Source organism: Bubalus bubalis, chromosome 11 (genome assembly GCF_019923935.1).
Source record: "Bubalus bubalis isolate 160015118507 breed Murrah chromosome 11, NDDB_SH_1, whole genome shotgun sequence".
In the NCBI taxonomy this organism is placed as follows: Eukaryota; Metazoa; Chordata; class Mammalia; order Artiodactyla; family Bovidae; genus Bubalus; species Bubalus bubalis.
In genome coordinates, this window is record NC_059167.1 from 91113968 (window position 1) to 91138445 (window position 24478).

General features: G+C 38.4%; 1 protein-coding gene across 6 annotated transcripts in view; it reads right to left on the reverse strand.

The window, feature by feature from the left end:
* TXNDC16 (thioredoxin domain containing 16) overlaps positions 1-24478 on the reverse strand; it is a 103049-nt gene that overhangs the window by 2069 nt on the left and 76502 nt on the right. For 4 of the 6 annotated variants that reach the window (XM_025296340.2, XM_025296343.2, XM_025296342.2 and 1 more), the window contains 3 exons: positions 21212-21372; positions 17956-18146; positions 8529-10312 (listed from right to left, as the gene is read on the reverse strand). In XM_025296340.2, coding sequence (XP_025152125.1) covers positions 10044-10312; positions 17956-18146; positions 21212-21372 — 621 coding nt within the window. In that variant the 3' untranslated portion in view covers positions 8529-10043. Of the gene's footprint in view, positions 1-8528; positions 10313-17393; positions 17662-17955; positions 18147-21211; positions 21373-24478 lie in introns of those variants that run through there. The other 2 variants (XM_025296341.2, XM_044925435.1) reach the window with 2 other exon arrangements.

Sequence of the window (24478 nt, forward strand, 5' to 3'; positions counted from 1 at the left end):
TTTGGTTAAAAGGCTGACGTGAAATTTCACCTACTACAAGTCAGAACAGCTGTCTGGAATATTTCACAAGACTCCAGATTCTCATCTGTTTTTTTAATAGCTCTTGAGGCCTATATAAGAACTTGACCCTGGGTTATCCAAACTAAGTCTTGGATGATCTTAGTTAAAAAAAAAAAAAAAGGCATATTTTAAAAGACTATGAAATTACAACCTACAACCATAAAGTGTGAGAACATGAAACAACTCTAAGTGGGAGAGATGTTCGAATTCTCTGCTTATTCAATAATCCAACAATAGGCCATTTTAGTATTATTTTTATGTATTATATGTACTGACTTTTCAGTCCAAAAAGAAGTATTGCAGTATTTTTTCAGTGCAAAAAAAAAAAAAAAAAAAAAAAGGACAGAAAAGCCTTTATATGGTATCATGCCATTAAATGCATATTAAAAAAGACTCAGGTTTAACTCCAAGTCTTGCCATTAATAAACTGTATGACTCCCAGATTTTCATCTAAAGCTTAGACTTGCATACTCATCCCCTTAACTCTACATACCCTAGTTATCATTTGGTCTTTCTTTTCCCCCTAGATTAATTGCACTGGAGGGCATGTTCTGTATGATTTTAGTCCTTTAACAATTATTGAGACTTGCTTTATGGCTCAGCACATGTCAGTTTTTATAAATGTTTCATGTATGCTCAAAAAGAATGAATATTCTGTGGTCAAGCAAAGTAAGATTATTAAATGAAACTTGATAATTTGTGAACTATTAACCTTGTGTCATATAGTTTAAAACTGCTATTCAGTTCAGTTCAGTCACTCAGTGGTGTCCGACTCTTTGCGACCCCATGGAATGGCAATCCACTCCCGTGTTCTTGCCTGGAGAATCCCAGGGACCTGGAAGCCTGGTGGGCTGCCGTCTATGGGGTCGCACAGAGTTGGACACGACTGAAGCGACTTAGCAGCAGCAGCAGCAGGACTGCAGCGCACTAGGCCTCCCTGCCCATCACCAACTCCTGAAGCTTGCTCAAACACATGTCCATTGAGTCGGTGATGCCATCCAACCATCTCATCCTCTGTCATCCCCATTCCCTCTTGCCTTCAGTCTTTCCCAGCATCAGGGTCTTTTCCCAGTGAGTCAGCTCTTCACATCAGGTGGCCAGAGTATTGGAGTTTCAGGTTCACCCTCAGTCTTTCCAATGAATATTCAGGACTTGCTTCCTTTAGGATGGACTGATTTGATCTCCTTGCAGTCCAAGGGACTCTTAAGAGTCTTCTCCAACACCACGGTTCAAAAGCATCAATTCTTCGGCGCTCAGCTTTCTTTATGGTCCAGCTCTCACATCCATACATGACTACTGGAAAAACCATAGTTTTGACTAGATGGACCTTTGTTGGCAAAGTAATGTCTCTGTGTTTTAATATGCCGTCTAGCTTGGTCATAGCTTTTCTTCCAAGGAGCAAGGGTCTTTTAATTTCATGACTGCAGTCACCATCTGCAGTGCTTTTGGAGCCCAAGAAAATAAAGTCTCTCACTGTTTCCTTTGTTTCCCCATCTATTTGCTATGAAGTGATGGGACCAGATGCCATGATCTTCGTTTTCTGAATGTTGAGTTTTAAGCCAACGTTTTCACTGTCCTCTTTCACTTTCATCAAGAGGCTCTTTAGTTCTTCTTTGCTTTCTGCCATAAAGTGTGTCATCCATGTATCTGAGGTTATTGATATTTCTCCCAGCAATCTTCATTCCAGCTGTGCTTCATCCAGCCCGGCATTTCACATGATGTACTCTGCATATAAGTTAAATAAGCACGGTGACAATATACAGCCTTGACGTACTCCTTTCCTGATTTGGAACCAGTCTGTTGTTAGATGTCCAGTTCTATGCTTCCTGACCTGCATCCAGATTTCTCAGGAGGCAGGTCAGGTGGTCTGCTATTCCCATCTCTTTCAGAACTTTCCACAGTTTCTTGTGATCCACACAGTCAAAGGCTTTGGCGTAGTCAATAAACCTGGGAATCTGGCAAAGGGACTGAGAACCCCCAGGGAATTTGACTTTGGAGGTCAGCGGGAATTGATTACAGAACTTACACAGGCCTGGGGAAACAGAGTTTTGGAGGGCACAAACAAAACCTTGTGCACACCAGGACCGAGGAGAAAGAAGCAGTGACCCCACAGGAGACTGACTCAGACTTGCCCGTGAGTGTCCAGGAGTCTCTGGTGGAGGCGTGGGTCGGCAGTGGCCTGCTGCAGGGCCGGGGGCCCTGATTGCAGCAGTGGGTGCATGGGATCTTTTGAAGGAGGTCACCAGTATCTTCATTACCTCCACCATAGTTTGGTCTCAGGTCAAACAAGAGGGAGAGAACACAGCCCTGCCCATCAACAGAAAATTGGATTAAAGATGTACTGAGCAGGGCCCTGCCTATAAGAACAAGACCCAGTTTCCCTCACAGTCAGTCTCTCCTATCTGGAAGCTTCCATAAGCCTCTTATCCTTATTAGTCATTGGGCAGACAGAATGAAAACCATAGTCACAGAAAACTAATCAAACTGATCACATGGACCACAGCTTTGTCTAACTAAATGAAACTATGAGCCATGCCCTGTAGGGTCACCCAAGATGGATGGGTCACATTGGAGAGTTCTGCAAAAACGTGGTCCACTGGAGAAGGCACTGGCAAACCACTTCTGTATTCTTGCCTTGAGAACCCCATGAATGGTATGAAAACTGTTATTAGGTGATCACAAATTTACAAGTGTTACAAATTGAACATTTTATTATTATGCAGTGATCTTTTATCTTCAATAATGCTTTTTGCCTTAATGTCTTTCTTATCTAATCTGACCAACTTTTTCTTACCTAGAAATTGAATGGCATATCTTTTTCTGTCCTCTTACCTTTAACCTTTCTGTATATTTGTGTCTTTTATAAACTTTGTGTAGTTGACTTTTGATCCCACCTGATGCTCTTTTAATTGGACGCATTTGCACTTGTTTCCTAGCATTTGTTTAAATTGCTGTCTTATTTTGTGCTATTTATCCCACCTGTTCTACATTTATTTTCTTTTCTTGCTGTTGATTATTTTTGATACCTACATTTTTTCCCTCTCACCGTGTGAAAGTTTTCTATCCTTTTAGTGGATACCCTAAAAATTACAAAATGCATACTTACTGCCTGTCATAAGCTAAGATTAATCAATAACCATCTCCATTTCCCAGGGAACTTAAGAGTACATTATCTCTATTGACTCCTTTCCCTACTTATATATTGTTGTTGTTAACATGTTAATTCCATCATGTTTTCTTTTAAGTTTTGCATTCATGAGTGTTTCATGCTGTCATTCAGATTCACCCATGTATTTATCACTTTGCTCCTTTATGTCTTTTGTCTTCTCTGCCCTCCCATCTCGGATATCTTCCCTTCCACATGAAATAAATATCCAGAATCTCCTTATTTTTCTTGATGACCACTCAGTTCTGATCTGTGTTTACCTTATCCCTTTTTCAAAAAAAAAATTCACTGGGTATAAATTCTGGGTTAGCAAATATTTTTCTTGCAGCCTTTTGAAAATATCCTGCCACAGCCTTTGATTCAGCTGTTGTCCAGCTTCCAATAGTGTGGATGTAATTGGTCTTTTTCTTTGACATCTTTTAAGATTCTCTTTGCCTTCGATGTTCTGTAGTTTCACTGTGTGTCTAGTGTGGATTTCTTTTTATTTAATCCACTTAGAAATTTATAAACTTCTGAATTTGTGAATTGGTATCTTTCATCATTCTGGAAAATCCTCAGTAATTGTCTCCATATTTGGTATCTCTGCCCCCATTCTCCCTCTTCTCCTTGTGGAACACCTATTAATTATTAACAGATGTTAATCTTTCTCTCTCCATCATCCTGGACTTTTAATCTGTTTTCTGTATGTTTCATCTTTTTATCTCTCTGTGGTATATTTTGGATAATTTTTATCATCTATCTTCTAGTTATCGCTTTCTTTTCAGCTGTGTCTAATTTAAATTTTTAATCTTAGTTATTGCAGTCTTATTTATAAAAGTTCTCTGTTGGTTCTTTTTCAAGTCCACTCTGGTGACTTTATTGTTGCCTGTTTTCTGCAGATATGCTCAAGCTTGCCTTTTGTTTTTCCAGTAAATCCTTTAATACATTCATCATAGTTAAAAGTCTCTGCCTCACAATTTCCAATATCTGGGTCATTTCTGAGTTTAGTTGTGTCATTTGTTTCATCTCTTGACTACGAATTGTTTTACTTTTTTTTTTGGGGGGGGGTCTTAGAATTTTTGAATGCCACACATCTTGTGAAGAACAGTTGAGAAAGATTAATATTTATACATGGCCACTAGTGTGAGGGACTGAATGAATCAAGTTAGTGAAAACGGGCTTGGCTTTTATTATTTTTACCTTTGGTGTAATACAGTCCGTGTACCTTCAGGGATGGGCTGAAGTCATCTTGCACTTGGGTCAGACCTGGGTGCCAGAGGATCTGTTCTCCTTCTCCACCCTCAGCTTTGAGCCAGTCCTGCTTACCTGCGTCACCCCACAGTCTCAAGCTCCCCCAGTGGTGAAGTGCACTTCTCCCATTGATAGCAGATCTCTGCTTGGTGTTGGTGCAGTATCCTGGGCCAAAGAGGTTTTCTACCTCTCCCCAGGGGCCAAAGGTTTTTGCATTTACTCCTTCCCCAGAGGCAGTGGGTCTGTGCCTGGGGCCTGGAGGCAGGAAGTTATGCTCTCTCCAGCAGTGGTTAATGTTTTTTACTCAAAACAGAGAAAGTCTGAGGAAGTGGTCAGTGTTTCACCTGTCACCCAAGAACATCAGATCAACCACTAACTGCATGCCTGTCTTTGAGGGATATCTTCTCACCAGACTCCTGCCCCAATAGTTCTCATAGCACCCAGTAGAAGCTGGTGGAAAAGAGCTCCAAGGAGAATGTGAACTGTTGTGTCAAAGCACCCACTTCAGTTCAGTTCAGTTCAGTCGCTCAGTTGTGTCTGACTCTTCACAACCCCATGGACCTCAGCACGCCAGGCCTCCCTGTCCATCACCAACTCCCAGGGCTTGCTCAAACTCACCTCCATTGAGTCGGTGATGCTATCCAACCATCTTATCCTCTGTTGTCCCCTTCTCCTCCTGCCCTCAATCTTTCCCAGCATCAGGGTCTTTTCCAATGAGTCAATTTTTCACATCAGGTGGCCAAAGTATTGGAGTTTCAGCCTCAACATCAGTTCTTCCAATGAACACTCAGGACTGATCTCCTTTAGGATGGACTGGTTGGATCTCCTTGCAGTCCAAGGGACTCTCAAGAGTCTTCTCAAACACCACAGTTCAAAAGCATCAATTCTTCAATGCTCAGCTTTCTTTATAGTCCAACTCTCACATCCATACATGACCACAGGAAAAACTATAGCCTTGACTAGAAGACCTTTGTTGGCAAACTAATGTCTCTGCTTTTTAATATGCCTCTAGGTTGGCCATAACTTTCCTTCCAGGGAGTAGGCACCTCTTAATTTCATGACTGCAGTCACCATCTGCAGTAATTCTGGAGCCCCCCAAAATAAAGTCTGTCACTGTTTCCATTGTTTCCCCATCCATTTGCCATGAAGTGATGGGACGGGATGCCCATGATCTTAGTTTTCTGAATGTCGAGCTTTAAGCCAACTTTTTCACTCTCCTCTTTCACTTTCATCAAGAGGCTCTTTAGTTCTTCTTCACTTTTTGCCGTAAGGGTGGTGTCATGTGCATATCTGAGGTTCTCATCGATATTTCTCCCAGCAATCTTGATTCCAGGTTGTGCTTCCTCCAGCCCAGTGTTTCTCATGATGTACTCTGTATACAAGTTAAATAAGCAGGGTGACAATATACAGCCTTGACATACTCCTTTTCCTATTTGGAACCAGTCTGTTGTTCCATGTCCAGTTCTAACTGTTGCTTCCTGACCTGCATACAGGTTTCTCAAGAGGAAGGTCAGGTGGTCTGGTATTCCCATCTCTTTCAGAATTTTCCACAGTTTATTGTGATCCACACAAAGGCTTTGGCATATAATAAATAAATAGTCTCTGTATATATAAATATATAGTCTCTCTCTCTATATATATATATAGTCAATAAAGCAGAAATAGATGTTTTTCTGGAACTCTCTTGCTTTTTTGATGATCCAGCGGATGTTGGCAATTTGATCTCTGGTTCCTCTGCCTTTTCTAAATCCAGCTTGAACATCTGGAAGTTCATGGTTCACATATTTATTGCTGAAGCCCGGCTTGGAGAATTCTGAGCATTACTTTACTAGCCTGTGAGATGAGTACAATTGTGCGGTAGTTTGAACATTCTTTGGCATTGTCTTTCTTTGGGATTGGAATGAAAACTGACCTTTTCCAGTTCTGTGGCCACTGCTGAGTTTTCCAATTTGCTGGCATATTGAGTGCAGCACTTTCACAGCATCATCTTTTAGGATTTGAAATAGCTCAACCGGAATTCCATCACCTCCACTAGCTTTGTAGTGATGTTTCCTAAGGCCCACTTGACTTCACATTCCAGGATGTCTGGCTCTAGGTAAGTGATCATACCTTGATTATCTGGGTCATGAAGATCTTTTTTGTATAGTTCTTCTGTGTATTCTTGCCACCTCTTCTTAATATCTTCTGCTTCTGTTAGATCCATCCCATTTCTGTCCTTTATCGAGCCCATCTTTGCATGATGTTCCCTTGGTATCTGTAATTTTCTTGAAGAGATCTCTAGTCTTTCCCATTCTATTGTTTTCCTCTATTTCTTTGCAGTGATCACTGAGGAAGGCTTTCTTATCCCCAAGAAAAAGAAATGCAAAAAAAACCAAAATGGCTGTCTGAGGAGGCCTTACCAATAGCTGTAAACAGAAGAGAAGTGGAAAGCAAAGGAGAAAAAGAAAGATATAAGCATCTGAATGCAGAGTTCCAAAGAAAGCAAGGAGAGATAAGCTCCCACTTACTCTAAGCTAATATTCAGTCCATACTTGCCCCTAAATTCTTCAAAAGTTTAGCTGATTTGTGTTGGGAGATACTTTTTCATGGGTCTCTCATGTTTGTGCATGATCTATGGAGAGGCACTGACTGCCTCTGTTCTGTCTCAACCACCTTCTCAGCTGGGGTAAAAAGAGATAGCATCTTCCTTGGGAGAGAGACACATTTGATTACTGTCTACTGTAATGAAGATGTCTCCCTCCAGAGCAAAGGAGCAGCATGCTTAACACTCATTATAAAATATTTAGGTTCCTGGAGCTCAGAACCTCCCTGAAATGCAACCCACTGCATGTATAGGTGTCACCTGGCCCTTTTCTCATTGCCCTGTGGGACTGGGGATCAGGGAGCAGCACAGATACTGACACTGATTGATACTACTAGGTTAAGTAATGAAGTCCCTTGTCTCTGGTACAAGAAACTGTGGCAAGCTAACTTATAAGTTGCAGGCAGGGACACATCTTAGACCTTTCCAAGTGTCTTTACTGGCAGCCTCCTATTCTCTGCCAAAGGTGAAACAGTTCATGTATTCTGTCTAAGAGGCCTGTCATTCTGGAATTCAGTTCCTTTGGCTGCCTTCTCTGATGTGTAATAGAAAAGTTTTCATTTTTGTTTTCTTATTAAGATGGGAGGAACATTCTCTTGCAGCTTTCGACATCTTCAATGGAAGCACAACTCCCAAGCTTTACCTATTTGATTATTTTCTATTACCAATGATAGACACTTACAGATCTTTGAATATAATGTTCTGCCTATGCATGTTTAGTTAGTTTTTAAAAGAAGCATAAGTTTGGGGAATGAACTCCAGGAAATGTGAAATGAATGAAATATTTCATCATAAGGGCTGGACCAAGGATGTTTCTTCCAGCATAGGTGAGTCAGGAGAGGGTAAAATAATTTGATTCATGAGGAATGAAATGTTACTCAGAAAGTACATATGCACTGGCCAACTCTTACAGAGATTCAGGGAGATACATAGGAAAACTTCAACACTTGAAGGTAGAGAGAGAACGTTTGAAACTCTCACAGATTGACAGGAGGATGTGACAGAAACACCTGAAAAGGATAAAAGGCTAGGTAGGAGCACAACAAGTGGTGTTTGAGGATTCATAGATTTTCTCTTTGCTGTTTTTTTTTTCCCTCTCCACACCCACGCTCCCTTTTCTTAGCAAACAGAATCTAGATTTCTTCTGTAAGGCTCACCTCTTCTGTATTGTGGAAATGTGGTTAGGGCTGCCAGTTAGTCTTCCCCTAACCAACATTCCCAGGAGTCCCTGAGACATGAAAGACAGAAAAACAGCTGGAGAGAAAGACAGAAAAATTACTGAGCTGGTTGGTTCCTGCTATACAAATCCCCAAACAGCTTTTGTTTGTATTTTTTCAAAGCATAGCTTAACTCTACGAATTACCAATATTCTTACTTTGCTTAAGTTAATCAAAGCTAAATTTCTATTGCTTGCAACCAAAGAAATCCTACTGATACAGGGAAAGTGGTCCAACGGACAGCATGACAGAGGCCACAGGAAGCTTTTAAAGGTAGCCTGAAATCCAGATACTTTATTTAAAATTATTTTAAAAACACATATTAATAATTGTCAAAATTTCTGGCTATGGTAAATGACTAATTGATTTTGAGTTTTTATGTGCTTGCAGTTAATGGTTAAGCTGGTGACATTTTACTATACAAGCTATATTTGGAGTTCACTCTCATATTTCCCATGTAAGAAATAAACAAATGAGAATGAACTGAAATAATACAGATTACATGCCATAAGAAAAACATCTAGGAAGGGTGCTGGGAGGAACAAATGATCTATGTTACAATGAAATATACAGTTGACCCTTGAATAATGTGGGGTTTAGGGGAGCCAACCCCTGAACAAACAGCGATTTTACTGTTAGCCCTCCATATCCATGGTTCCACATCTGCAGAGTCAATCAACCACGGATGCGATAGTACTGTAGAAAGTATTCAGTGAAGGAAATCTACATGTAAGTAGAACAGTGCAGTTCACATCTGGGTTGGCCTAAGGGGTAACTGTATATATATGAGAATTATATATATATATTATATGTAATATATATTATTATATATAAGAGAATCATTATATAACATATATAACATAATATATATTATATATATATCTTACTCTGCATTCTTTTTAGGGTTATTTCATTACTTTAAAAATATAAGGGAATTTAACAGTTTGCCCAGATTAGTTTAACTCAAACTTGGGATTATTGACAATTGTGCAGGATAATTCTTTGTTTGGGGTGGGAGGAGCTGTCCAATGCGTTGTAAGATGCTTATTAGCATCCCTGGCTTCTACTTAGCCCCACTATACGCCAGTAATGCCCCTAGTAATGACGATCAAAAATGCCTCTTGACATTATCAAATGTCCCTCTGGGGGCAAAACTCTCCCCTGATTAAGAAACACTGGTTTTATAGAAAGAGACTCACAGACTTAGAGAATGAACTTATGGTTGTTAGGGAATTTGGGATGGACATGTACACACTGCTATATTTAAAATAAATAACCAAGAAAGACCAACTGTATAGCACAAGGAACTCTGCTCCATATTGTGTGGCAGACTGGATGGGAGAGGAGTTTGGGGGAGAATGGATACATGAATATGTATGGCTTCACCTGTGTCACCAGCCCTACGTGGCTACTGAGCACTTGAAACGTAGCTACTCTGAAGTGAGATGTGTAGTTAGCATAAAATATGCACTGGATTTTGAAGACTTGATACAAAAAAAGAATGTAAAATAACTCACAATTTTTATGTTAACTGAACTATTTTGGGGTGGTATACTTAAATTGGGTGAAATAAAATTAATTACACCTGCTCAGTTTTATATTAATGTCACTACAGAAAATTCTAAATTACATATATTGCACATTATATTTCATTGAACAGCCCTGATCTAGAAACTTGAAATGATTCAGTATTACTTTTTAGTGAAATAAATTCTCAAGTCTATCAAACGAGCCAAAAAGACTTTGGGAAGCTTTTCACAGCCCTATAAAATTAGCTCACTTTTGAGTATCATAATTCTTGATTATCATGCCTGAGCGGTTTTTTGATTTCTTCAAGCCAACTACTTCTGCTCGAATGCTTCATTTTCAATGTTCCAATCGATTCCTCTGTGATGGCAGATTTATCGTCAGGCTGTTCTTTATCACTTTCATGCATGTCAGTTTCTTTTATACACTCGGGAACTTTCCTAGCAAGATGCTCAGATGCTGCTGCATCCATCATACTTAGAAAATCATAAGCAGGCAGAGGAGGTTTCCATTCCTGAGCAGGTAAAACTTCTGCAAGGAAGGTAGAATCAAGGATTAAAGAGGAACAGATATAAAATCCCATCACATGAATATACTAGAAAATGTTTTCTTTTGAAAAATATATTTATAGGACTGAAGGCCTTATCAGTTTTCTTTATCTATGGGAAAGCTACATTTTAGTATCATCGTCTAAGAAACTTGATACATTTGTCAGTACCAGACATTTTCATTTATAGGCTGTGCTATTTTAAATAAAGACAGGTATTAATAGGCAAAAAACATAAAGGTCCATAATCTTGCTGCCTGTTAACCCTTACTGAGGGTTAAAAAATAGCAATATGTGTAATGAGATTACATACAGCCAGGGACAAGTTAAAATGAAGAAGTCTCTTGCTTCCCTCCTTACTCCTGTCTTTATCCCCAAAGTACTGTAACTACAAATCATTCCAGATAAAAATTTTGGACTATATATATATATATATTATATACATTGAAATTTAGAAAAGTTTTGGACCACATATATATATATATATAAAATTTAGAAAAATATCTCATATTTTAAAGCATTTTCTGTTTTGGAAGATTGCTATGGAATCAACTGTACTATAAACAGGCAGTGATTATAAGCACTTAGGAGGGCTTCATGGCAGTGAGTCTTAACATTATTTTAAAATATTGGTCATTAAAAGAAGAAAAAGGATTTAAGCTGATAACATATATATGGGATAAATAGACTAGCTTTACTCCATTTAGTAAACAGATGTCACACAATTTCAGAGTTTAGATGCCTATTCAAAATACTACTTGAGAAATTACATAAGGAAAGGTGTAAACTAAACATTTAATAATTAAATTCCAATGAAAGAATCTATATACTGTTATATGAAAAGAGAGTAAAGCTCATAAAGTAAAAACTCAAGCATCTCTCATAAATCAAATAAAAGCTTAGGACATTCATACAAACTCTAATTTGGGATTAAAACACAAACAAAAACCTGCATCAGTACATATGTATATCTATACTCACTGATATGATTTCTTCACTCAGACTCAAGAATATGAAATCCGTGGTACATCAGCAAGGTACTACATTTAAGTTACCCCTGTAACTGATGTTTCAAATTACAGTGTTGCCCAGATAACAGACTCAAATATAGTCTGCTGTCAGTGTCAACAGTGACAAACGGATAAAATAGTTTCTTGAATATAATGAATAGGTAAGAAGTAAAATAACTGTACTGTGCAATATGCAGATGAAGTATCTTTGAGAGAAGTCCAATTTAAAGCACAGCAAAGATTTAGCAATATTTATTTTCATGGTAAGCACTGCAGCCTAGTCGGAGAAGGCAATGGCACCCGACTCCAGTACTTCTGCCTGGAAAATCCCGTGGATGGAGGAGCCTGGTGGGCTGCAGTCCATGGGGTTGCTAGAGTCAGACACGACTGAGCGACTTCCCTTTCACTCTTCTCTTTCATGCATTGGAGAAGGAAATGGCAACCCACCCCAGTGTTCTTGCCTGGAGAATCCCAGGGACGGCGGAGCCTGGTGGGCTGCCGTCTATGGGGTCGCACAGAGTCGGACACGACTGAAGAGACTTAGCAGCAGCAGCAGCAGCAGCCTAGTGGTCTGAGACAATGACAAAATGCCTGAAACTGGGCATTCTAATTCTGCTCAATATTTCCTCAGGAATGCTACAAAGATCTTAAATAAAACTGTACTCTCCTCACATATGGACAAGAAAGACACTATTATCAAATTAATAATGATAATAATAATAATGACTAACACTGACTGAGGCTTTACTATGTATCAGGAATTATGTATTTAATCCTTACAACCTCATGAGGTAAGTACAATTATTATCCCAACTTTATATATGAGAAAACCAAGTCCTAGAAAGGTCAGAGAACTTGACCAAAATTAAGTGTAAATGTCAAATAAGAACAGCCAGTGGTCACAATTTCACAGAAATTAAGATGTGCAGCAAGCAAGGTGAGGCGGAGACCAGTGGCACCGTGTTACAGACGCGGGCTCTCCTAAGGGTAGCTGCAACATTCGTGTCTCAGACCTGCCTCCCAGGATGTAGTGAGAGCAGGTCCTGGCAGCACGGAGGACGGGCCGCCAGACAGAAAGGTCCTGCGTGGACCTTGGCTTCTTCCCTGCTGCAGAGGCTGCAGGAATAACTTAAGATCAGGAGCAGTGATACAAATAATAGAAACCAGAGACATCACCATCATTGCAATGGAAGAAATACTAATCTCTCAGGAAACTCAGAAGAATAATTCTGATCTTTGGTAATGGTTTGAGTTGAGAAATCAAAGCCCCTAAGGAGGCCCCTTCTTTATACGAAGAATAATAAATACTGTAGGTTTTATACTTTAAACGTATGTCTCTGCACACTTCATTTTAATTTTTGAAATAACTGTACCATAGAGTAGGGACTATCGGGAGGAAATAAGGGGAAAAAAACCACAGTTAGTAGTCAAGGAAGCTGGGTCAGAAGTTCGGGTTTATCTCTAAACATCACATGACCTTTTTAAAAGCTATTCAGTGGAGAGGTACTCTGGCCTGACTTACATATCCTGTCTGATGTAGTCAGAGTCCATGAGGCCTCTGTGTCACAGCAACTGCAAAATGACAGCACTCAGATGCTTCTAAAAAAAGCAATGCGGACAGAGAATGCAGCCTATCTGAAGAGTTCAAGAGCTGCGCCTGAAAGGACCCCTCTGCTGTGTGGTTAGAATGAAGACGCCATCAGTGAGTGATGACAACCACAGAAAGGCTTCTTTCAGATTATGACAAACCAAATAGTCAATTTAGTTACTTTTTTACATTTCTAAATGCTAAAACTAATACACTGTCTCAGAAAACTAGGACTTAAAAATACCATCCAAGAGGACCCAGAATAGCCAAAATAATCTTGCATACAAAGAACAAGGTTGGAGGAATCAAATTTCCCAATTTGAAAACCTATTTCAAAGATGTTGTATTCAAGACAGTGGGGTAACTGGCATAAGACATCTGTACAGTTGATAGAAAAACATGTACATGAATGTTCATAGCAGCATTACTTATAATAGCAAGAAATGGAGACAGTATAAATGTACATCGACTGATGATGGGATATATCCATCCAATGGAATATCCATAAAAAGGAATGAACCACTGATTCACGCTACAACACTGATGATCCTTAAAAACCTACACAAGAAGCCAGACACAAAAAGCCGCATGTTGTACGACTCCTTTTATATAAAACGGACAACGTGGAAGAAATGGACAAATTCTTAGAAAAGTGCAACTTTCCAAAACTGAACCAGGAAGAAATAGAAAATCTTAACAGACCCATCACAAGCACGGAATTGAAACTGTAATCAGAAATCTTCCAGCAAACAAAAGCCCAGGTCCAGACGGCTTCACAGCTGAATTCTACCAAAAATTTAGAGAAGAGCTAACACCTATTCTGCTCAAACTCCTCCAGAAAATTGCAGAGGAAGGTAAACTTCCAAACTCATTCTATGAGGCCACCATCACCCTAATACCAAAACCTGACAAAGATACCACAAAAAAAAAGAAAATTACAGGCCAATATCACTGATGAACATAGATGCAAAAATCCTTAACAAAATTCTAGCAATCAGAATCCAACAACACATAAAAAGATCATTCACCATGACCAAGTGGGCTTTATCCCAGGGATGCAAGGATTCTTCAATATCTGCAAATCAATCAATGTAATACACCACATTAACAAATTGAAAAATAAAAACCATATGATTATCTCAATAGATGCAGAGAAAGCCTCTGACAAAATGCAACATCCATTTATGATAAAAACTCTCCAGAAAGCAGGAATACAAGGAACATACCTCAACATAATAAAAGCTATATATGACAGACCCACAGCAAACATTATCCTAAATGGTGAAAAATTGAAAGCATTTCCCCTAAAGTCAGGAACAAGACAAGGATCCCACTTTCACCATTACTATTCAACATAGTTTTGGAAGTTTTGGCCACAGCAATCAGAGCAGAAAAAGAAATAAAAGGAATCCAAATTGGAAAAGAAGTAAAACTCTCACTGTTTGCAGATGACATGATCCTCTACATAGAAAACCCTAAAGACTCCACCAGAAAATTACTAGAGCTAATCAATGAATATAGTAAAGCTGCAGGATATAAAATCAACACACAGAAATCCCTTGCATTCCTATACACTAATAATGAGAAAATAGAAAGAGAAATTACAGAAACAATTCCATTCACCATTGCAATGAAAAGAATAAAATACTTAGGAATATATCTACCTAAAGAAAGTAAAGAGTTATATATAGAAAACTATAAAACACTGGTGAAGGAAATCAAAGAGGACACTAATAAATGGAGAAATATACCATGTTCATGTATCAGAAGAATCAATATAGTGAAAATGAGTATACTACCCCAAGCAATCTATAGATTCAACGCAATCCCTATCAGCTACCAACGGTATTCTACACAGAGCTAGAACAAATAATTTCACAATTTGTATGGAAATACAAAAAACCTCAAATAGCCAAAGCGATCTTGAGAAAGAAGAATGGAACTGCAGGAATCAACCTGCCTGACTTCAGGCTCTACTACAAAGCCACAGTCATCAAGACAGTATGGTACTGGCACAAAGACAGAAATATAGATCAATGGAACAAAATAAAAAGCCCAGAGATAAATCCACGCACCTATGGACACCTTATCTTTGACAAAGGAGGAAAGAATATACAATGGATTAAAGACAATCTCTTTAACAAGTGGTGCTGGGAAAACTGGTCAACCACTTATAAAAGAATGAAACTAGAACGCTTTCTAACACTATACACAAAAATAAACTCAAAATGGATTAAAGATCTAGATGTAAGACCAGAAACTATAAAACTCCTAGAGGAGAACATAGGCAAAACACTCTCCAACATAAATCACAGCAGGATCCTCTATGACCCACCTCCCAGAATATTGGAAATAAAAGCAAAAATAAACAAATGGGACCTAATTAAACTTAAAAGCTTCTGCACAACAAAGGAAACTATAAGACAGCCTTCAGAATGGGAGAAAATAATAGCAAATGAAGCAACTGACAAACAACTAATCTCAAAAATATACAATCAACTCCTACAGCTCAATTCCAGAAAAATAAATGACCCAATAAAAAAATGGGCCAAAGAACTAAATAGACATTTCTCCAAAGAAGACATACAGATGGCTAACAAACACATGAAAAGATGCTCAACATCACTCATTATCAGAGAAATGCAAATCAAAACCACAATGAGGTACCATTTCACGCCGTTCAGAATGGCTGCAATCCAAAAGTCTACAAGCAATAAATGCTGGAGAGGGTGTGGAGAAAAGGGAACCCTCTTACATTGTTGGTGGGAATGCAAACTAGTACAGCCACTATGGAGAACAGTGTGGAGATTCCTTAAAAAATTGGAAATAGAACTGCCTTATGACCCAGCAATCCCACTGCTGGGCATACACACCAAAGAAACCAGAATTGAAATAGACATGTATACCCCAATGTTCATCGCAGCACTGTTTATAATAGCCAGGACATGGAAGCAACCTAGATGTCCATCAGCAGATGAATGGATAAGAAAGCTGTGGTACATATACACAATGGAGTATTACTCAGCCATTAAAAAGAATACATTTGAATCAGTTCTAATGAGGCGGATGAAACTGGAGCCTATTATACAGACTGAAGTTAAGCCAGAAAGAAAAACACCAATACAGTATACTAACTCATATATATGGAATTTAGAAAGATGGCAAGGATAACCCTGTATGTGAGACAGCAAAAGAGACACAGATATATAGAACAGTCTTTTGGACTCTGTGGGAGAGGGAGAGGGTAGGATGATTTGGGAGAATGGCATTGAAACATGTATAATATCATATATGAAATGAATCGCCAGTCTAGGTTCAATGCAGGATACAGGATGCTTGGGGCTGGTGCACTGGGATGACCCAGAGGGATGGTATGGGGAGGGAGGAGGGAGGGGGGTTCGGGATTGGGAACACGTGTACACCTGTGGCGGATTCATGTTGATGTATGGCAAAACCAATACAATATTGTAAAGTAATTAACCTCCAATTAAAATAAATAAATTTATATTAAAAAAAAAAAAAAAGAAATGTCTAGACTAGACAAATCCAGAAAGACAGAAGATAAATCAGTGGTTAGGGAATGAAAAGAGGGGAGAATGGAGAGTGACTGTGAATGGTTACAGAGTTTCTTTTGGGGGTGATGAAAATATTTTAAAATTCAGTAGTGGTAATGGTTGTGAATGGTACAATCTTGCGAATATAACAACAACAACAAAAAAAAAAACAAAACACATCGAATTGTACACTTTAAAAGAGTGTACTTTATGGTATGTGAATTGTATTTCAATATCCAAATGTCTATAGACTATTTAGACATAAGAATTTAGTTAAAACTGCCTAATTTAACAAAAATGAAATGGATAGACCTCCTGGGAAGAAAAAGAATGTTTCAACGATTGACACTTAAATAAATTCAAGAATATGATTAAATATGCATAAACATATATAGTGATAGATTCACAAAATGCAAGCTGAGAGACAGAGTAACACTGAATTGGAGTTTATACACCAGAATTGTGTGTGTGCATGTACACATATATTCACATGTGTTCACATACACACATACACAAACTTATTTCAGAACTCAGTCATGAACAGCATCAAATGTTATTATAAAATAGTTCATTTGCTTTCCAATAACAAAACCTTTACAAGTGCCTTAGGAAACTTCATAACATCACTATTTCCTCAACACACTAATGATCTAGGTTATTACATGTTAATTAAATTATAGCAACAGGCTTGTTGCCACAACTGTACATAAACTAACAAATACATCTATGCCACAAGTACAAACCCACAGTGGTTTTAGAAAAATAGCAACTATGGCATGTCATGTCTTGGGCTTCCCTTGTGGCTCAGATGGTAAAGAATCTGCCTGCAATGCAAGAGACCCAGGTTTGATCTCTGGGTCGGGAAGATCCCCTGGAGAAGAAAATGACAATCTACTCCAGTAGTCTTGCCTAGAGAATTCCATAGACAGAGGAGCCTGGTGGGCTACAGTCCATGGGGTCGCAAAGAGTTGGATACCACTGAACAACTACACTTTCACTTTCATGGCATGTCATAAAACCAGCATTGTGAATTCTGGGCCAAGATCTATTTTCTTGTGGTGCAAAATTCTGGCTCTGGAGTACAACAGAGCCATGTTGAAATCCAAGTTTCCTCATTTACTGGTTAATTATATGACTTTGAACTAGTTATTTAGCTCTTCTACAGGTATGTCCTATGACTCCTGTGAGAATAAAGGAGATAATACATGTGAAGCATGTAACTTTGTGCATGATACCTACTGAGCATTCAATAAATGTTTAGCTATTATTAAGTTTAATATAACAGCACTCATTTTCTGTGGGTAAGAATATCCACCATAGAGCAGACTGTATGGACAACATTATCAGCATATTAATATTTAGAATATTTACAAACATTACAATTCAGTTCATTCTAGCATTCATCAGCTATAATTCAAGTTTAAAAATCCATGAAACAAAATGTAAAATTGTACACATTAAAACAGGAAACTTACTGATAGGACTTTCTAGTCCTGCTTCTAATTTCTTCAGCCACAATAAAAGGTTCTGTTTAGTGACAGCCTGGTCTGAAGGAAATGCAAACACGTGGCCACCTGAATGCAGATTCACCACAACAAGAAGAGGAAGGGGAGGCAGGGTACCAAAATATGCCTGTAAGACTCCTCTCCCCACTGGCGTCTTCTTCCTAGAAAAGAGAGCAACTGAACATGTTAATGAATATTTCTTTCTATAGCAAAATAACAAGAACAACTGTTTGTAAAACATTCACCTTTAAATACAGCACCATACCAAGAAGTTTATTTTACAGAAATAAGTCCTAAAAATCAAGAGATCTATAACTACGTTACTAGTAATCAGAGTCGTAAAAAGTTTCTTTTAACATGAGGTATGTACTGTATATCTCTTAGGAGAAAAAAGGCAGCATGAGAGTTTTAATAAAAAAACAGACACAGTCCACAGGATCATCAATTTTGTCCTGATATAATCAATATATATTTCTTTCAAAGTATAGTCAAGTATCTGATCATGTCAGCTCAAAATTAAATGGCTCAGTCAGTTCAGTTCAGTCGCTCAGTCGTGTCCAACTCTTTGAAACCCCATGAATCACAGCACGCCAGGCCTCCCTGTCCATCACCAACTCCCGGAGTTCACTCAGACTCACGTCCATCGAGTCAGTGATGCCATCCAGCCATCTCATCCTCTGTCGTCCCCTTCTCCTCCTGCCCCCAATCCCTCCCAGCAGCAGAGTCTTTTCCAATGAGTCAACTCTTTGCATGAGGTGGCCAAAGTCCTGGAGTTTCAGCTTTAGCTGAAACTAAAGAACACCCAGGACTGATCTCCTTCAGAATGGACTGGTTGGATCTCCTTGCAGTCCAAGGGACTCTCAAGAGTTTCACAGTTCAAAAGCATCAATTCTTTGGCGTTCAGCTTTCTTCACAGTCCAACTCTCACAGCGATACATGACCATTGGAAAAACCATAGCCTTGACTAGACAGACCTTTGTTGGCAAAGTAATATCTTTGCTTTTTAATATACTATCTAGGTTGGTCATAACTTTCCTTCCAAGGAGTAAGCGTCTTTTGATTTCATGGCTGCAGTCACCATCTGCAGTGATTTTGGAGGCCCCCAAAAATAAAGTTTGACACTGTTTCCACTGTTTCCCCATCTATTTGCCATGAAGTCATGGGACTGGATGCCATGATCTTAGTTTTCTGAACGTTGAGTTTTAAGTCAACTTTTTCACTCTCCTCTTTCACTTTCATCAAGAGGCTTTTTAGCTCCTCTTCACTTTCTGCCATAAGGGTGGTGTCACCTGAATATCTGAGGTTATTGATATTTCTCCCCGCAATCTTGATTCCAGCTTGTGTTTCTTCCAGTCCAGCATTTCTCATGATGTACTCTGCATATAAGTTAAATAAGCAGGGTGACAATATACAGCCTTGACATACTCCTTTTCCTATTTGGAACCAGTTTGTTGTTCCATGTCTAGTTCTAACTGTTGCTTCCTGACCTGCATACAGGTTTCTCAAGAGGCAGGTCAGGTGGTCTGGTATTCCCATCTCTTTCAGAATTTTCCACAGTTTCTTGTGATCCACACAGTCAAAGGCTTTGGCATAGTCAATAAAGTAGAAGTAGATGTTTTTCTGGAACTCTCTTGTTTTTTTGATGATCCAGCAGATGTTGGCAATTTGATATCTGGTTCCTCTGCCTTTTCTAAAACCAGCTTGAACATCTGGAAGTTCACGGTTCACGTATTGCTGAAGGCTGGCTTGGAGAATTTTGAGCATTACTTTACTAGCATGTGAGATGAGTGCAATTGTGCGGTAGTTTGAGCATTCTTTGGCATTGCCTTTCTTTGGGATTGGAATGAAAACTGACCTTTTCCAGTCCTGTGGCCACTGCTGAGTTTTCCAAATTTGCTGGCATATTGAGTGCAGCACTCTCACAGCATCATCGTTCAGGATTTGGAATAGCTCAACTGGAATTCCATCACCTCCACTAGCTTTGTTCGTAGTGATGCTTTCTAAGGCCCACTTGACTTCACATTCCAGGATGTCTGGCTCTAGGTCAGTGATCACACCATCGTGATTATCTGGGTCATGAAGATCTTTTTTGTACAGTTCTTCTGTGCATTCTTGCACCTCTTCTTAATATCTTCTGCTTCTGTTAGGTCCATCCCATTTCTGTCCTTTATCGAGTCCATCTTTGCATGAAATGTTCCCTTGGTATCTCTAATTTTCTTGAAGAGATCTCTAGTCTTTCCCATTCTGTTGTTTTCCTCTATTTCTTTGCATTGATTGCTGAGGAAGACTTTCTTATCTCTCCTTGCTATTCTTTGGAACTCTGCATTCAGATGCATGTATCTTTCCTTTTCTCCTTTGCTTTTCGCTTCTCTTCTTTTCACAGCTATTTGTAAGGCCTCCCCAGACAGCCATTTTGCTTTTTTGCATTTCTTTTCCATGGGGATGGTCTTGATCCCTGTCTCCTGTACAATGTCAGGAACCTCTGTCCATAGTTCATCAGGCATTCTACAAACTATAAATGGCTACAAACTATAAAATAAGAAGATACTTAAAGAGACAGACAGAGAAAGACAAATGCTACACAGCAGTAACACTAATACATGGAATCCTAAAAAAAAAAAGTCAAACTCAAAAACAGAATAGAAAAGTTGCCAGGGACTGCAGGGTGGGGTAAAGAAGGTGAGACTGGTAAAAGGAAACAGACTTCTCAGTTGCAAGATGAATAAGATCTAAGGATTTAATGTATAACACAGTGACTATAGTTGATAATACTGTGCTGTATCACTGAAATTTGCTACATGAGTAGAACTTAAATGTTCTCACTCCACCCCATCCCAAAATTTACATTTATAAAACAAATATATGAGGTGATGGATGTGTTAATTAACTAGATGAAAGAGTTTTTTCACAATGCATACATGTATGCATTGTGTTTAAATTATCTCAATGTGCATTTTAAATATCTTACAAATTTATTTGTCAGTTATGCTTGAATAAAGCTGAAAAAAAAACTCACAGCAAAAAAAAAAGAGTTTATTGTAAAACAGAATTCAATATAAAACAAGATCATCTCAGACCATCTGAGGCAGGTTAGTTACTAAAATGATGACTTATATATTGGTTTAATAACATTAACTCCAAAGGTAATTTCATTCCCTAATGAAAACGTAATAATATTTATTACTTTCTTTACTTTTTACATATTAAAAAATAAAAATATACCTACAGATTTAACCAACAAGGGGTAACTGAATCCAAGTATTTCTTTTTTGCCAGCCTCAGTATTGTTTTTTCATGCTGAAGATCTATGCCACCATCACTAAATAAAATAAGTAATGGTTTCTGAAGTCGTAAGTAAGTGGGAAGATTTTCCACAGTGATCTCTGGCTGTTTAAAAACAAAACAAATCAAGAAAAAATGGGAAATTATAATACATAAAATAGAAAATAATGTTCAAATCACTCTTACATGTTAGTTTTTAAAATGTATTTCAAACAAATTTTCATTTAAGTGGAGATTTTACTATATTTATTAACAAGTATGAATCTCAAGAGTGTTTTTTATTTAAACTCATCTTATTTCAATAATGAGTTAGTTATTTCAAAATAAAACTACTAATAGAATTTGAAAATAAAGGAGCTCCTTGTTTTTTAAGCATGTGGCATTTCTAGTAATTTCTGTTAAAATCTGGATCAAACTAGTCAACACACATATGACAAGTATTTTTCCTCTAGCATAAAATAGAAAAAAATATATAAGCTAAGCTTTAAAGATATAATCTTTTAACATCTATGATTACTTAAAAATTAATAAGTCTTACTTTGTTTCAAAACTGAGTTTTTAGCATAATTAAAGTAATCCAATAATATGCTAAAACAAATTTTAAAGGGTCTTATTTGGGGGTGGTTTAAAATAAAGAAAAAGTAGTAAGAATAAGAAATCTTACTCTTTTATTAATTAAAAGAGAACATTTTTTAAAAATATATTTGTAGAAGACAATTTGTTTAGGCTGTTATTAACAAGAATTGGAAAGAGTAAGAAACAAAGTTAAAATACTTAGGATTAAAAACAGCAGTGACTTAAGAGTATTAAAGGCTTCTACCATTTTTCATTTTTAGTATCACATCTATTAATTCATCTTCTGGATATACTTGTGAGCTGGATTAAATCTTCCTACATCAGAAAACAAATCCCCAGCTGACAGATGAGGAAACCAAGGATGAGAAGTTGACTTGCTGAAGTCACACAGCTAAGTAGGAGGAAGAGTTAAATGAAACTAGCACCCAGGGGTTTTGTTTACCAGTATGCCATTTCACTGGATCACACTAGAAATCCAAATGAACAATTTTTTTATCGTGCCAATCACCTCCAATTCACCCTCAAACACCAAACTCTGGCACATACTTCTCCCTACTTAGTTCTCAAAGCCACTTTCCTCTGCCAGTTTTCATTTTTCTTTGAATTCTTGCTCTTTGACCACTCAAAATCCTCTTCTCACACCTTCCTCTTTCACGATTTAAATCTTAGATCCCCTTTTCTCCAAACTCCCCCATGTTGTCTTATGTTAACTATTGTCATTTCTCTTCTACATGAGTTATGTCCCCTTCCTAAAACTGACAGTTCTTATCAAACCAGCAGAACAGATTTGATGGATATGGTGTGATGGAGCCATCACAGCTCAATTCAAAAATTTATTGAGAATTTTAAGATCTTATGCTGGGTGGGTGCATGAGTGTGTGCTCAGTCTCTTGGTTGTTTCTGACTCTTTGTGATCCCATGGACCATAGCCTGTCAGGCTCCTCTGTCCATGGGATTTTCTGGGCAAGAATACTGGAGCAGACTGCCAGGGGGGATCTTCCTGACACAAGGATCAAATCCGTGTCTCCTATATTGACAGGCAGATTCTTTACCAGTGCACCACCTGGGAAGCCCCTTATGCTGGGTACTGAATCAAAAAGAAGTAAGATGCTTAATCTGCCCTCAAAGTGTTCATAGTTTAGAGGAGGAGACAAGTGTGCAAACTGCTGTGATCCAAGAAAAAATTTTAATGTACGACAATAAGAAGACCCCAGTGGCTCAGTGGTAAAGAATCAGCTTGAAATGCAGGAGACACAGTTCGATCCCTGGGTTGGGAAGTTCCCCCAAAGGAGGGCATGGCAACCCACTCCAGTATTCTTGCCTAGAAAATCCCATGGACAGAGGAGCCTGGTGGGCTACAGCCCATAGGGTTGTAAAGAGTCCAACACGACTGAAGTGACTCAGCATAAATAAGGAAGCCTATTGCCTCTAAATTAAAACTAAAAAACAAGGTAGGGGAGCTCATGGGTGATTTTAGGAAGTGACATTTGACCTGGGCCTTGGATAAGGAAAAAGACCTTGACAGACTGAAGTGTGTGCTAGAGTGGGGATTCCAGATACTGGGAGCAGAGAGGTGAATGAGAGTGCAGACAGGTGTTAGGCATACAGAGTATCTGGGGAACAGTGATAGTGAAGTGTACCAGACTCAGGCAGGCAGAAGCAAATATGGCTGTAAGACCACGTGGGAAAATGACTAGAGAGGTTTTCTAGCTCCCAGAAATACTGAGAAGATTTTGTACCAAATAAGTCACATGGTCAGGCCTGTTTTAGATGACTAACTAGAGTATGAATTTGTGGAAAGACAGGCCAGTAGTGGCAGGCATTGCTCTTTCCTGTCAGGAAAGAAAGACTAAGAGTTATGCGAGTTTAGTTAAGATCAGAAACTCAAAAGTTAGGATTCATCAGCTGGTATGATGACCCATATAAGTTATGGGTATAGATACTAAGTCTCCCAAAGAATGAATGTAGCAAAAGAAGAAAAAATGGTTGAAGATGTAATTCTAGAGTGGCAAAACGGTTGAAGGTGTACCTGGAGAGGATGAAACTGCAAAAGCCAAAAGAAGAGAGAATCTTAAAAAGGAAAAGCACAATCAAGGGTTTTGATTGCTACTCAAGAGGCTACTCAGAGAAAAAGAAAAGGTCATCAAATGTGGTTACTGGAAGATGACTGTTGGCTATTTGAGTATATAAGAGACTATAATTATGTGTGTTCCCATATTCTTATTTATAATAAAAGCACAAAAATGAACTCAATGTATTTGAGAAAAATGCTAAACATATTACCCAACAAATAGTTCTAAGTGTGACAGCCTTAAATATACTATTGCTTAATTGGAATAACTACATAGCTAATTAGCATGTAATTAGCTATGATCTGGGGCTTCTCTGATGATTCTGATGATAAAGAATCTGCCTTCAATGCAGGAAACCCAGGTTCAATCCCTGGGTTGAGAAGATCCCCTGAAGAAAGGAATGGTTACCCACTCCAGTGTTCTTGCCTGGAGAGTTCCAATATTCTTGCCTGAAAAACTCTACAGAGGAGCCTGGCGGGGGGGTCATGAAGAGTCAGACACAACTGAGCGACTACCACTTTCACTTTCAAAGATATTCAAGACAAACTGTCAAGTAGACAACT